We start from the raw sequence: 12,357 nt of genomic DNA, 5'->3' as shown, positions 1-12,357 counted from the left end.
TTTTTCTGCTTTTATAACCTTTAGCAGGTTTCCCATGTTTTTCTCTTTTAAAGGAGAATCCATTTGTTGATCCATTTTTTTAAGTTTGTTCACAACCCTTTCATATACTCTTGCAACCCACTTTTGGGTCGTGACCCATGGGTTGAAAAACAATGCTTTAGCACACCATTGCAAGAATAACCAAGGATACCTCTCAGGATAGGCTCCGGTCTTTTCAAATAAAACCAATCAGCAGCAGCATGTTAAACAAAACATATTAGTCAGAACAGATCTGGAAATTAAGAGACCTTCCTGTGCTAATATTAATTACTTCAACTACACACATAAAAACTGTGAAAGCCTTACCTTACTTACTATTTGGATAACCTCCCCTTCTTTAAAAGCAAGTTCATCTTCATTTAAACCTTCATAGGCACATATTGCCCTGCAATATTCCTTGGCTGAAACAAAAATAGTACTATGATTATATTAGTGTAGCGTTCAAACCTTCTTCGTGAAAAAGTTTATGTTAGCAGTTTGTCTAAAAAGACAGCTCAGAAAAGTGTCAACAGCTATTACAGTCATACTCTGCTCTAGTATAGCTGCCATCTCTGGAATACTTTACAGGTGTTCAGCATGGTATTCATGCTAGGGATGTGAAAGGTTAAACATTTAAATAATAAGTATATTTATGATGGTAATGCATTACCGATGAACATTTAACACGGGAAACAGCCTGGCGGGGAAGGTTTGTGGCGTGGTGCTTCGGGAACAGGAAGGGATCAGGGTAGGCAGGAGGGAGGAGAAGTGAGGAGGGTGAGGGAAGGGCAAGGGGGCAGGGGGGGACGACTAGTACCCACAGCTAGTTAGCTCCCTTCCTCTCAGTGCTCTAGTAGCTGCAGCAGGCTGGGAAAGCCCCTTGTCTGCTGCTGCCACCCATGGCTTCCATGTGGGCCATGCTGCCTGGCAGGGCTTGCCACCCTGGGGAGCAACATCCGTCTCTGAGTGGGTCAGCGGACGACCCCTGGGTCTCCACGCTACTACAGGCAGGCGGCTGTAGCCCTTCCGCTCCGGCAGAGCAGGGCAGGCACCAGTCCAGGGATCCACCCCCCCAACCAGGAATAGGTATGGGTTAGTGGTTAAACATTTAACCTTCTCTAATTATATTGGTTAAGCGGATAATTTTTAAATTATATTTACATCCTGAATTCATACCACTAATTTTTTATTTATATACATTTATTTATGTGCGCGTGTGTGTGTGTGTGTGTGTGTATATGTATGTATGTGTGTGCACCTATATAATGTGTGTACACACACTTTTTAAATTTTTATTTATATTTATATATTTTATATATATAAAAATTAAAATGTGTATATACATAAAAGTGTGTGCGTATATACACACGCTATATATGCGTGCACACACACATTTATATAAACATATATACACTAAAGCATAAATAGATGAAACAACTGTATTGATCACAAAGGATACAGATATAAGCTGACATCATGCCACAGCTACATCTCCAGGATTCTGCAGCGATACAACTGTAGCACAAACATTCCAACTTTTGAATGAAGCAGGCATAAAATTAGTGTAATTTTAACTAGTATTTATTGTTACAGGATCATTAAGATGTAACAGTTACAGCCTAACAGTAATGCCTCCCAAGCAGGCACTCCCCATGCCTGGCCTTTTAAGATGGGTAAAATGTGTATTTGCCCACAGCCTAAATCTATCATACTATTACAGTAGTTTTCAACTGGTATGCTAGAGAAATGGAAAGGTGCCATGAGATCCTTTCAGGGGTGCAGCAGCAGCTGCTGCTGCCACCAAGTAAAACTGCTACAGGGAGAAAGCTGTGGCTATAGCATTTTGGGGAAGAGCACACAGGACCAAACTGGGAAGGGCTACAGCAGAACTGAGAGCTGCTGACTGCTTTAGGTTCATCAGATAACCCCAGTGCAGGTAGGGGTGCATGCTCTTGCCATAACCATTCCCTCCCTGTCTGATGCTACACCTGTCTGCAGCAGCAGTCACTCCAGTTGAGAACCACTGAGTTCAGCTGAGGCAGTGGTTCTTACCTGGGGGTAACTGAATTCAAAGAAGTTTTGAAGGGGCCCTGACTCTAAAAGGTTGAGTGTTACTGTGCTATTGATTCCTTTCTTCTGTGCCTATGGATCACTTTTTTCCAGCCAAGCAGACAAGTTCTGCATCTCCCTACTTTTGTTTCGTTTTTTCCAGTCTCATGTCCCAGGGGGAAAAAGTTTAATTTAATAACTAGAAAGGAAACATTCTTTGTTTAATTAAATCACTTCTAAATACAAAACATTTTTATGAACTTTTTTCTTTATGTATTCAACATTTTAAGGTAGTTTTACTTAGTTAAAATTGTAACACACTAGATTTCTCCATGTAATTGAATTAGAATTTCAAACCTAAAAACAAACTCACACAAATTATGGATAAAAAAAGGTCTAGTAAATAAGTGGCTTTCTCCATTTTTAACAAACTGGAATGTGCAAAAATAAGAATTTAAGCTATAATCGATTGCCTGTGTATGTAGTATATCGGCAATTAGCAAAACACACCAATCTAGCGTTATGGTTATAGGTAGTTGCAAATCAACGTGTCTTCACAGTTGCTGATCAATGAGAGACAACCTTTATTTAGGAAAAAAATATAAATGTAACTCAAGCTTAAAATTGATCGAAAGCAAGATTTCATCATCTGATTTAACTTATAATTAAAGCCAGTTATTTGAAATCAGGGGTCAAAAACCTTTATGGAGTGGAATGCTAAAATTAGCATATTTTTCTCAGAAGACGGGCCTCCACTTTGCATGAAGTCACCACTGCCCCTACTACTGCCATGTTTTCAATTCAGCAGCCAAATTTCTGCCACCAATCACTTCAGCCAAAAATTACTTTGTAGGCTCGATCCAGCCCACACGCCATAGGATCGGGTCATGTTATCTAATTTAAATTATTCTGATTTTAGGATACATTTAACAGAGATATACTGTCTAATTCAATCAGAGCCATTTTTATACCAGAAAAATGAAATAAACTACAAGAAATTGAGCAAGAAGGTTTTGCATTCATCCCTTCCACTCCAAAACACCTGAGGAAGGATTTGCATTCAAGTACTTGTGCTTTTGCCTAGATCTGCTACTGGCAGAGATAGTACCAGAGCATTAAATGGGTGTTGCAAGTTTCCTTGTAAAGCCTGTGTTCCTCACTTTACCTGCCTCTGGCTTCCCTCAAAAATTAAACTGTAAATTAGTGTCTACAGAGGTGAAACTCCAGGGAAAATATGCATTAGAAAAATAACTGCAAAAAAGGGGAGAACCAGGTGGTTGAGAATCACATCCCAAAGAAGCAGCAGACAAGGAGTCGGACCTGAGAAGTACGTCGTACAAGACAAAGAGTTAGAGACACTTACTGAACTCTTCCAAAATCTGCCTCATCTGAAAACACATGATATGCAAAACCTGGGACCAGTAAGTGACCCCCCTCTCCAAAGCGGGTAAAAAGGCAAAAATGCCTATGTAAAAAATTTTATTTTGCCATTTTTTTCCAGGCAGGGGGTCAAAAAGTCAGAGATTTTTATTATCCAAATGTTCTAGTACTTAAGTTATTTACAGTATATTTACTGCAGGAATTTGTATGTTAACTAGCATTTTACTATGAAAAGACTGTTATGTAAACTTAAGCTGCACTTCAAAAACTAAAAAGCACCTACAGATTCAGGACTAAAAGTACAGCAGCAGCAGCAGTCACAGCTGTTGTACGTAAATATGATTATACTGAAAACAAAGTAAAGTTGTGGTTTCTTCTTTAACAAAAGCTGTGTACATACTTGCCCCGAAAGCCAAAACAGACTTCTCAGGAACCAAAATAAGCCACCGCTAATCTAAATATTTAAAGGAGACTTGATTTTTTTTATTAAGTGATGAACTAAACGCTAAGGCTGCATCCAGATGAGTGTAGATGTGGTGCCACAGACCTGCCTGCTGCACCACACATGCAGGCGTTCCCTGCGCTGCTACCTTGCAGCATGGGGGGATCTTTTGACCTTGGAAGATGTCAGGGTCAAAGAAAAACACAACAAAAAAAACACCATGCTGAAAAAAGCAGAGCAGTGCACATGGTGGCAGTGTCTGCTGCCCAAAACTGGAGCCTGGCCGATCAGAGCCACACTCCAGCTGTCGGCCAGCATTCCTGCCATGGCCCCTAGGATCCCAGGTAAAGCTGCGGGGGCCAGCACCCTCTAAATACAATTTGTCATCTGGATGCAGGGTCCTGGGAGGTGTGCTGTTTGCCTGGAGCCTGTATTCAGGATATCATAGTAGGATTGCCAAAGCTCATCCATCCTTCAAGCCACTACCCTTCCCTGCTTGCCACAAACAATATTGACAGGAATTACATTGAGTAGATCGTGGGAAACTCTGAGGCTCTTGGCAAAAGGATTAAGGAACTTGGAGCACAAGTTGAGTTCTCAGCAATCCTCCCAGTAGTAAGTAAAGGGTCCCAGCAGAGACCATTGTATCATGGAAGTCAGCACATGGCCGAGACCAGAATGGATGTGAAGGCTCTGGATCCCTTGAGAATGGGCAGATGTTTTGTGGAGGGGGACTGCTATCAGAAAACAGGATCCATTTGACCAGAACTGGAAAGAGAATCTTTAGGCATCATCTGGCCAACCTAGTAAGGAGGGTTTTCAGCTAGGTTTCAGGGGAAACAGTAAAACAAAACTCTCCAGCATCAGAGCAAAAAATCCAGATGGGAAAGGGCCAGAAGCAGCTCTATTCAGTGAAAGGACCATAGGCCACATGAAACCAATAAGGGATGCAAGAGAGAAACAAATAGGTCAAGACACAAAATATGTCCAATACATACATCCAATGGCGAGAAACATGGGGAACAAACAAGAAAAGCTGGAAGTCGCATGAAAAGAACAATGATCTGATTGGTGTTACAAAGACTTGATGGGATGACAACTACAACAGGAACATCAACGCTGAGGGGTATAATCAGTTTCAGAAGGACAGGGTTGGGAGAAAATGTGGTGATGACATCTTATATATCAAAAATACACATACTTGGTTCCCCAGCTCCAGATGAAGAAGGTAGTATACTGGAATGTATCTGGACAAAGAGAAAAGGTACAGCAGTGATATAATAGTGGGGCCTGCCAAAGTTACAGACTGCCAAATCAGGAGAGGTGAATGAGGCACTCTGCAAAGAGATGACAAAATTATCTAAAACTTATGTCATGGTAGCTGAAGGCAGACTTCAATTTTCCAGATATCTGCTAAAGAAATAATACAGGCAACATAAAATGTTCAGCAAGTTCCTAACTTATGTGGAACAAAAGTTTCTGTTCCAAAACCTGTACATATGGCTAGGTGATCATCTATCTTGGATCTTGTCCTAACTAATAAGGGAAGAATTGGTGAAGGATGTGAAGGTGACGGGAAACTTGGAAGGTGGCTATCACAAGATGACAGAATACATGATCGTGAGATGGCAAAAATATGACGTCTGCAGAACAAAGACACCGGATTTCAAAAAAGGCAGATTTTAGCCAACTCAGAGATAGTAGACATGGTGTCATGGGAAGACAGACGGGAGGATAGAGGCCCAGGAGGGCTGGAAACTTCTAAAGGGCACAGTATTGAAAGCCCAACAAGAAGTCATTCTGACAACAGAAGCGCAAGAAGAATTGGCAAGACACCAATGTGGGTGCAGAAGGAGATTCTAGGATGCCTCAAAAGCAGAAGGAAAGATGGGCAGGTCACCAAGGAAGTGGACCAGGGAATAGCAAGGACTTGTGGGGACAAAACCAGGGAAACAAAGATGAAAAAATGAGCTTTTCTTGGTCAGGAAAGTTAAAGACATAATGAGGTTCTGTAAATATGTTGGCCAGAAAAGACCGACCAAGGCAGCTGTGAGTCCACTGATAAATAGCTAGAGTGAGCTCTTAAAAGAAGATGCAAAGAAGGCAGAGCTACTCAATGCTTATTTTGCCTCAGTCTTCCCAAATATTAAGCTTAATCCAGACACCTAATGAAAACTATATGGATAAGGAAAGAGATAAAATGAGGGTTAAGATTACAAAAGAAATAGAGTTTTAATAGGTCTCCATGAATTTAAGTAATCAGGGAGTGATGTACTTCATGCCACAGTACTGAAGGACTGGCAGAGAAGATATCTGAGCCCTTGATGATAATATTTACAAAGTCCTGGGAGACAGGTGAGGTACTAGAGAATTAGACAAAAGAACAACATGCTGCCTCTCTCTAAAGGCGGCAAAAAGGAGGACCTGGGGATTACAGATCTGTCAGCCTCATTTCAATATCTGGGAAGTTACTGGATGACATCATTTGCAAGCATCTGGAGGAGAAAAGGCTGATCACAAGCAGCGAGCATGGATTTACTAAGAACATATCATGCTGAACAAACCTGATCTCCATCTCTGACAAAGTTATTAGGTGGATGAATGCAGCGGATATTCTGTATCTGGACATCAGTTAGGTTTTGACAAAAGTCCCACATGACCTCATAAACAAACCAAAGAACTGGGGGCCAGACAAAACTACTACTAGGTGGTGAGAAAACTGAATCAATGTGCACAAGCAGAGGGAAATTATAAATGAATAGTTTCATAGTTGGTAGGGTCGGAAGGGACCTGAGCAGATCAGAGTCCACCCACCTGCCATAGCAGGAAAGAGTAGTGGAGTCAAATGACCCCAGCAAGGTGATTATCTAACCTCGTCATAAAGACCCCCAGGGTAGGAGCCAGCACCTCTTCTCTTGGAAGTTGGTTCCAGATCCTAGTCGCCCTAACCATGAAGTAGCACCTCCTGATATCTAACCTAAATCTACTCTCTGCCAGCTTGTGACCGTTATTCCTGGTCACTCCTGGTAGTGCTCAGGGGAACAGGGACTCCCCCAATGCCTGCTGGTCCCCTCTGACTAGTTTGTAACAGGCCACAAGATCCCCCCTCAGCCTTCTCTTGTGCAGGCTGAACAGGTTCAGGTCCCGTAGCCTCTCCTCGTAGGGCCTGCCCTGCTGCCCCCTGATCATGCGAGTGGCCTCCTCTGGACCCTCTCCATGTTGTCCACATCCCTCCTGAAGTGCGGCGCCCAGAACTGGACGCAGTACTCCAGCTGTGGCCTGACAAGTGCCGCATAGAGGGGGAGGATCACCTCCTTGGACCTGCTCGAGATGCATCTGTGGAAGCACGACAAGGTGCGGTTGGCCTTCTTGACTGCATCCCCGCACTGCCGACCCATGTTCATCTTGGCATCAATGATGACTCCAAGATCCTTTTCTGCCTCTGCACTGACAAGAAGGGAGATCCCCAGCCTGTAGGTATGGTGCTGGTTCTTCCTCCCCAGGTGCAGTACCTTGCACTTGTCAGTGTTGAATCCCATCCTATTCTTATCTGCCCACCCCTGTAACCCATCTAGGTCCAATTGTAGCCTTTTCCTCCCTTCTAGTGTGCCCACATCCCCCCACATCTTAGTGTCATCAGCAAATTTGAACAGGGTGCTTTCTACCCCCTCGTCCAAGTCAATGATGAAGATGTTGAACAGTGCAGGCCCGAAGACCGAGTCCTGGGGGACCCCACTGCCCACATCCCCCCAGGTCAAAAATGACCCATCCATTACCACGTATTCTGAATCCAAGTCAGAATGGGAAGAAATTTCAAGTGGAGTCCCACAAGGGTCTGTCTTGGGCCTAGTGCTTTTTAACACGTTTGTTAATTATCTGGACACTGCTATAACTACTTCCTGAGCAAAATTTACCGATGACAAAACTGGAAAAGATTGTAAACACAAGGGCAGATGAGAGCACAATTCAGAAAAATCTTAATAGATTGGAAAGCTGGGCTATAGCCAACAGGATCAAGGCCAGCGCTAACAAATGCAAGTGCTATACCTCAGGAAGAATAATCAAAAACAAATACAAAATGGGTGACAAATGCCTGGCTGGGTGGCAGCACTATGGAGAAGGATCTAGGAATCCTGGTGGATCACAGACTCAATGTGCCCATAGTGCTGCACAAAAGACAAATACAGTTTTGGACTGCATCAATAGGAACATCTGGTGCAAGAAACAGGAGGTAATAGTGGCTTTTTAGATGAGACCTAACCAGGGTCAAGCAGAGTGCTAGGTGCATTTTTGGACTCCATATTTTAAAAAGGGAGTGGAGAAGTTAGAGCGTTAAAGGCAGGCAGGTAGAAATAAATAAATAAATAAGGGAAGATAAAAGCGTTTAGAAGCCAAACCATATGAGAAGAGGTTAAAAGAAACAGCTGTGTTCAGCCTACAGAAAAGGTACTTAAGAGGGGACATGACAGTAGTCTCCAAATGGTCTGAAGAGCTGCCATAAAGAAAAGGGGAACATCTGTTTTTTTCCACTGCTGCAGAAAGCAGGATGTGCGCCAATGGCTTGAAGATGCAGCAGATTGGATATCAGGAAAAACTTCTTCATATTAGAGCAGCGAGGCAAAGGAACAAATTGCCTAGGGAAATTGTGGAATCTCCATCATTGGATCAGGAAGATTTTGAATTGGCATTGGGTGGGGATGATTTAGGAGTACCAATGTCTGGAGTTTGCTGTGAACAGCAAAAAGGGAAAGGCCAGAAGCACCCCCAGCACCCCAAAACAGATCTCTGGGAGATAATGTGAAGAGCTCTGCAGCTACAGCTGGTGGATATTGGAGAGCACCATGCTCAGCAACAAGAGAATAAAAGCAGAGCTCCACCACCGACTTACTTATGAAAAAAGATGAAAGCATCTAGGATGAGCTTACAATACAGAAACAAGAATTCTAGCTGTCCAGCCAGAGGGTGTGATGCATGGATTTATGCTTGCTGTCCCTAGGGTGCAGAGCAGAATGGAAGGTATTTGGTTTTTTTCCCATGCTTCTGGGCTTTGCTGATTGCCATATGAAGCCAGGAAGGATTTTCCCTCCCCTTCTGTGCATCAGGGCTCATGGGTTTTGACTGGGGTGTATCCAGAGGCTCCTGGTCAGAGAGTCCTGCCCCCCACCAATCCGCGCAATTGCCACATTTGGGATCAGGATAGAATTTTACCCTGTGATCAGACTGATATGGACTCTGGGGTTTTCTGCCTTCCTTTGTTTTAGAATAGCTGAAGTCATTCCTATATGAAAATACTTACACCACTATAGCTTATTCAGTTCATCAAAACTAGTGTAACAAAACTTCATTTGCATGAAGGCTTTTACTGACACAACTGTCAGCTAAAGAAAGTCACTTCCTGTTCAGCTACAGTCATGCTCCAATACTCCAACCAGTCCTTGTTTAAGTTTGCTTAAAAACATGACTCGCCTGAACTAAAATAACCCACTTATTTTGGTATAAGGATGTTTATACACACACACTTGAACCAATTTAGCTAATTGCTTTAAATACACACCTTCAAATAAACCTGCAGGAAAAACAGTGCAAAATGAAGATGTGTACTAAACTGCAGGCAGCGAGGTTTAAACAGATATAGAAAAATACCCACATAATTTTGGACTTGCTTAATGTAGTTTAAAAATACATTGTTAGTTCAATCTGCCCAATTTTGTTTAGATGATCCCTTATATTTTTAGTGAGAACACTTATATGGACAAAATTACATCTGGAATCTAATTATCTGAAGATACTTTGAATTTACTACAGGCAAAACTTGGAAAAAAAATAAGGACTCATCTACATGGAGAGACTATGTGTGAAATAAGATAGGGTATAAATTTATAGCAGGCCAAGTACTGTTACTACATGGGCTGTGCAGGAGGTAGCACGTGCTGTCTGTTTATATAGAAAGTTACCATGAGACAGTGCGCTGTAATTCGTACTCTGTATCCTGATTTCCCTGCTTAGACAAGCCTTCACTACATCCTCTGACTAGTTTCCACTCCTTTGTAAAGTGTGGATAAGCCTGCTTCAAACAAGTTAGTACTTGTAACAAATGCTGAAAACATCTTATTAAATGTATTATGCATCTTTTTTCTACTCTATCATGTATCTGTATATCTTTACATCTCATTATGTAAACTACTAGATATATTTTTTAAACAGAAAACGTAAAGGCTTAGTCTAAAGCAGCTAACTATCCACAACTTTGAATTTTGGGATTGTGCCCCAGAAACTGGATTTGCCCCAAATCTAAAAAATGGATCCCATATTGGTGCTAGGCAGTATCCTGCTATGTCTGCTAAGGGTTTTGCTTGGCACCATACTCACAGGGCACTGTATAAATTAGCTCTGCTGAATTGCAAAGGCAAGAAGGCAATCAGAATTGGTAGTGGTTTAATCTACTTTTTGTTCCAGGGGTCATGGGCAAACGAGTACTATGCCCTGAATTTTGTTCCCCAAAAGGCTGACTTTCATTCTTATAGAACGAGTTATTTCTGCTGCTTCATTCTATAACAGGGCACTTCCAAAAAGCACAAAGCAAACCAGAGGCAAACACGTGTATTAATCTTACCTTTTGACTTACTTTCAGCTTCTTTTGTCACCTCTGGTGTACCTTCTACTTTAATTACACTAGTAGCGTGGCTGAGTTTTGGTCCAGGGCAATGACTAGGTAATGGCTAGACAAATGAAAGAGAAAAAAAACAGGCCCCAAGTCAGAACAACCACAGCTATTGTAATTTTGGTATCATGTTCTGGTTATATGAAATGGTGCTCACTTCATCAGATGTTGTGAAAGAACATGCAGAAACCAAAGCATAAGAAGGAGAGAGAAATCAGAATACAGAAGATAAGGGAGGGGAGGCAAGCAGTGCTGGCAGAGGCGATCAAACAAGCGGTAAACCCATAGGAACAAAGGGATCACCAGAAACTAACCCAGGTGATGGGATAAAAATCCACAGTCCCTGTTTAAACCATACTTGACACAATCCAGTCTATGGATGATTTCTTGTTCAGCAATTTCCCTTCAAATCAATCTTTAAAAGTCTGAGAACAGCCCCACACTGCTTTAGCTGGGACCAATTTCCAAAAGGCAAGAGGAAAGAAGGCAAAAGACCATCCCAGAAGCCGACAGCACTCATTATACCTCCATCCTATAATTCTAACATTACGGCCATTGATGCAATAATTTTGTCTAGGGGGTGAAAGTAAAGCATTGCTTCTGATTTAGACAAAGTAGCCAAGAAATCTCACTTGGTTGCATGTCAGTCTTGAGATGAATTTAGGCCCTGGCAGTCCTCAAGTGGAAAAGGAGCAGCTCTGCAGAACTCCAGTGTTTTTAACAGCACTTTAGAGCAGCAGATCTTGCCTTTCTTTCATTCCTATTGTCTGACAACAGCCAGCCAATGTGGATAGAAACACCAGACTGAAGTTTCTATTTAGACAAACACTCACGCAGGCATTTAAACCTGTCCCCATTTTCCTGAGCTAGCATCTCACTAAGATGAATTTTCCAGTTTTCACTTATTGGAAAGAGTTTCAGATTTACTGAGCTTGATGGAAGAGAAAATGCTTCAGCCACATTTAGCAAGCTCTAGTCACAAATCAATTGAACAAGAAACTGATCCAACATTGGTGCTCACTCAAGTAATTCTAGTGAAGACCCGGGACTACTCACAAAAGCAAGACAATTCATGTGAGCGAGAGGCAATAGCACCTTCCCTTTCATTTAAAAAGAATTTTTCCCAGATTTTAAATTGGTCTCCAAAAACAGCTTAATACTTTAACCCTGAATTTCAAAGGTTGGTTTGCATTCATCCTAGGGGAAGTACGTCATCCAGCAGATGTCCAAAAGGCTTCAGAAGAAACATGCACAAAAAAAACTGACATTTATCTTAGCCCATCACAACTTACTATATAAAGGAGTTATTCCACCCATTGCTAAAACACAGGCACCTTCAAAATGAGAATAATGTAAAAGTACATGGCCATAATCAGAGGGGAAGTGTAGAAACAATATCCAATTCAAACTGATGGTGGAAATTTTGTAGGTTGTATTTTTTTATTTTTATACATAAAGTTTGGCCAGGAAGTTAAATCCTGGCTTATATTTTGCCACACTACACTAAGCAGTAGGCTGTAGGTTTTAAAAAAAAAACTTCATAGCTTCTGTACATGTGGACCTTGTGACGTGTGAAAAAGCCTCATCTCATTCTAACATTTTCTAGCTAACAACCTCCAACCAATACCATCACCCAAGCAATACATTAGGACTGTGATTCTCAATCTAGGTGCTGAGCCAGCCCCTGAAGCTGCAGGAGAGAGGAGGTTAAGTAAGATAAAGGCAAGCTCCAGTAAAGAGGTAAGTGCAGGCTCTTCCCTGCCAGCCACTCTCCTTCCCCCACTCACTGCACTGCAGGCTTTTCCCT

General features: G+C 42.0%; 1 protein-coding gene across 1 annotated transcript in view; it reads right to left on the bottom strand.

Moving 5' to 3' along the window:
* The window catches only part of CD2AP (CD2 associated protein), a 122,481-nt gene that overhangs the window by 46,429 nt on the left and 63,695 nt on the right, over positions 1 to 12,357 (bottom strand). Inside the window, exons 7-8 of the mRNA XM_019520692.1 lie at positions 10,503 to 10,608; positions 346 to 440 (exon numbers count right to left, since the gene is read on the bottom strand). Of these exons, the coding sequence (XP_019376237.1) occupies positions 346 to 440; positions 10,503 to 10,608 (201 nt within the window). The remainder of the gene's footprint in view (positions 1 to 345; positions 441 to 10,502; positions 10,609 to 12,357) is intronic.

Source organism: Gavialis gangeticus, unplaced genomic scaffold (genome assembly GCF_001723915.1).
Source record: "Gavialis gangeticus isolate Ggan-Ray unplaced genomic scaffold, GavGan_comp1, whole genome shotgun sequence".
In the NCBI taxonomy this organism is placed as follows: domain Eukaryota; kingdom Metazoa; phylum Chordata; order Crocodylia; family Gavialidae; genus Gavialis; species Gavialis gangeticus.
The sequence above is the reverse complement of the archived record's forward strand: the minus strand, read 5'-3'. Positions and strand labels throughout refer to the sequence as shown.